This window comes from Austrofundulus limnaeus, unplaced genomic scaffold (genome assembly GCF_001266775.1).
Source record: "Austrofundulus limnaeus strain Quisiro unplaced genomic scaffold, Austrofundulus_limnaeus-1.0 Scaffold3211, whole genome shotgun sequence".
Lineage (NCBI taxonomy): Eukaryota > Metazoa > Chordata > Actinopteri > Cyprinodontiformes > Rivulidae > Austrofundulus > Austrofundulus limnaeus.
The window spans coordinates 7,417-9,136 of NW_013955613.1; the positions used below are offsets into that span (position 1 = coordinate 7,417).

The window sequence follows — 1,720 nt, forward strand, 5'->3', positions numbered from 1 at the left end:
CTGTCAGAACCTGTCAGAACCTCTGTCAGAACCTGTCAGAACCTCTGTCAGAACCTGTCAGAACCTCTGTCCTCTGTCTTTTTCAGGCAGCTGTCAGCTGATCGTGGACCCTCAGTGTCACATGCTGCCCTACAACCACACGTGGCTGTCCTCCTCCGTTGCCGTGGTGAAGAGTTCTGAGGTTGACATGTTGCTAAGGTAACTGCACCCAGAGTCCAACTGGGTCCAACAAGGCCAAAGGTCCAGACCTGGAGACCAGTCTCCAGAAGGTATTTGGGTTTCTGTCATGGTACGGGGTCCATCAGGAGGTCTTAGGGTGTCCTGTCCTCTCTGACCCCTTCAGTCGAGTCAGATGGCTGTCTGTCCTGACCCTGGTTCTGACCCTGGTTCTGGTTCTGACCCTGGTTTTGGTTCTGGTTAGTTTCTTCCTGTTAAAAGGAGTTGTTTCTTCCCACTGTCACCACCGTGCTGCTCAGGATGACAGATCCCAGTCTGTCAGAGCTGGTTTTACACAGCTGTGTTACAATGAGACAGCACGGTGGTGCAGTGGTTAGAGCATCACCTCACAGCAACAAGGTCACATGTTCCACCTGTGCAGCTGTGGGTTTTCTCTTCTTTATAAAGTAAAGTTAGATGAAGTTAAAAGCTGTTTTTAGTTTGTTCTTTTATACATCTGTTGATGTTAGTGTTAGGGTTAACCCTGACCTGAACAACTGGGTCGGTGCAGAAGTTCTGGTTCTGAACTCTGACGTTTGTGTCACAGGTTCTTCAACTACCTCAGCAGACTGTCCTGCTACAGACACATCATGATGTTCGGCTGCTCGCTGGCTCTGCCCGAGTGTGTCCAGGCCCACGGCACAAACAGCAGGTAAACAAAACAAACAACAGGTGACAGTAAACAATAAACAACAGGTAACAGTAAACAATAAACAACAGGTAACAGTAAACAATAAACAGCAGGTAACAGTAAACAATAAACAACAGGTAACAGTAAACAATAAACAACAGGTAACAAAACAATAAACAACAGGTAACAGTAAACAATAAACAACAGGTAACAGTAAACAATAAACAACAGGTAACCAAAACAATAAACAACAGGTAACAGTAAACAATAAACAACAGGTAACAGTAAACAATAAACAACAGGTAACAGTAAACAATAAACAACAGGTAACCAAAACAATAAACATTAGGTAACAGTAAACAATAAACAACAGGTAACCAAAACAATAAACAACAGGTAACAGTAAACAATAAACAACNCTGGGTCGGTGCAGAAGTTCTGGTTCTGAACTCTGACGTTTGTGTCACAGGTTCTTCAACTACCTCAGCAGACTGTCCTGCTACAGACACATCATGATGTTCGGCTGCTCGCTGGCTCTGCCCGAGTGTGTCCAGGCCCACGGCACAAACAGCAGGTAACCAAAACAAACAACAGGTGACAGTAAACAATAAACAGCAGGTAACCAAAACAATAAACAACAGGTAACCAAAACAATAAACAACAGGTAACAGTAAACAATAAAGAACAGGTAACCAGAACAATAAACAACAGGTAACAGTAAACAATAAACAACAGGTAACCAGAACAATAAACAACAGGTAACAAAAACAATAAACAACAGGTAACAGTAAACAATAAACAGCAGGTAACAGTAAACAATAAACAACAGGTAACAGTAAACAATAAACAGCAGGTAAACAAAACAATAAACAA

The 1,720-nt window shown here is 42.7% G+C and overlaps 1 protein-coding gene across 1 annotated transcript in view; it reads left to right on the forward strand.

Annotated features, from left to right (window-relative positions):
- LOC106511782 (atrial natriuretic peptide-converting enzyme) overlaps positions 1–868 on the forward strand; it is a gene marked incomplete at its 3' end in the record, with an annotated part of 3,804 nt that extends 2,936 nt beyond the window's left edge. Inside the window, 2 exon segments of the mRNA XM_014000519.1 lie at positions 87–198; positions 764–868. Of these exon segments, the coding sequence (XP_013855973.1) occupies positions 122–198; positions 764–868 (182 nt within the window).
- Between the last annotated feature and the right edge of the window lie 852 nt (positions 869–1,720).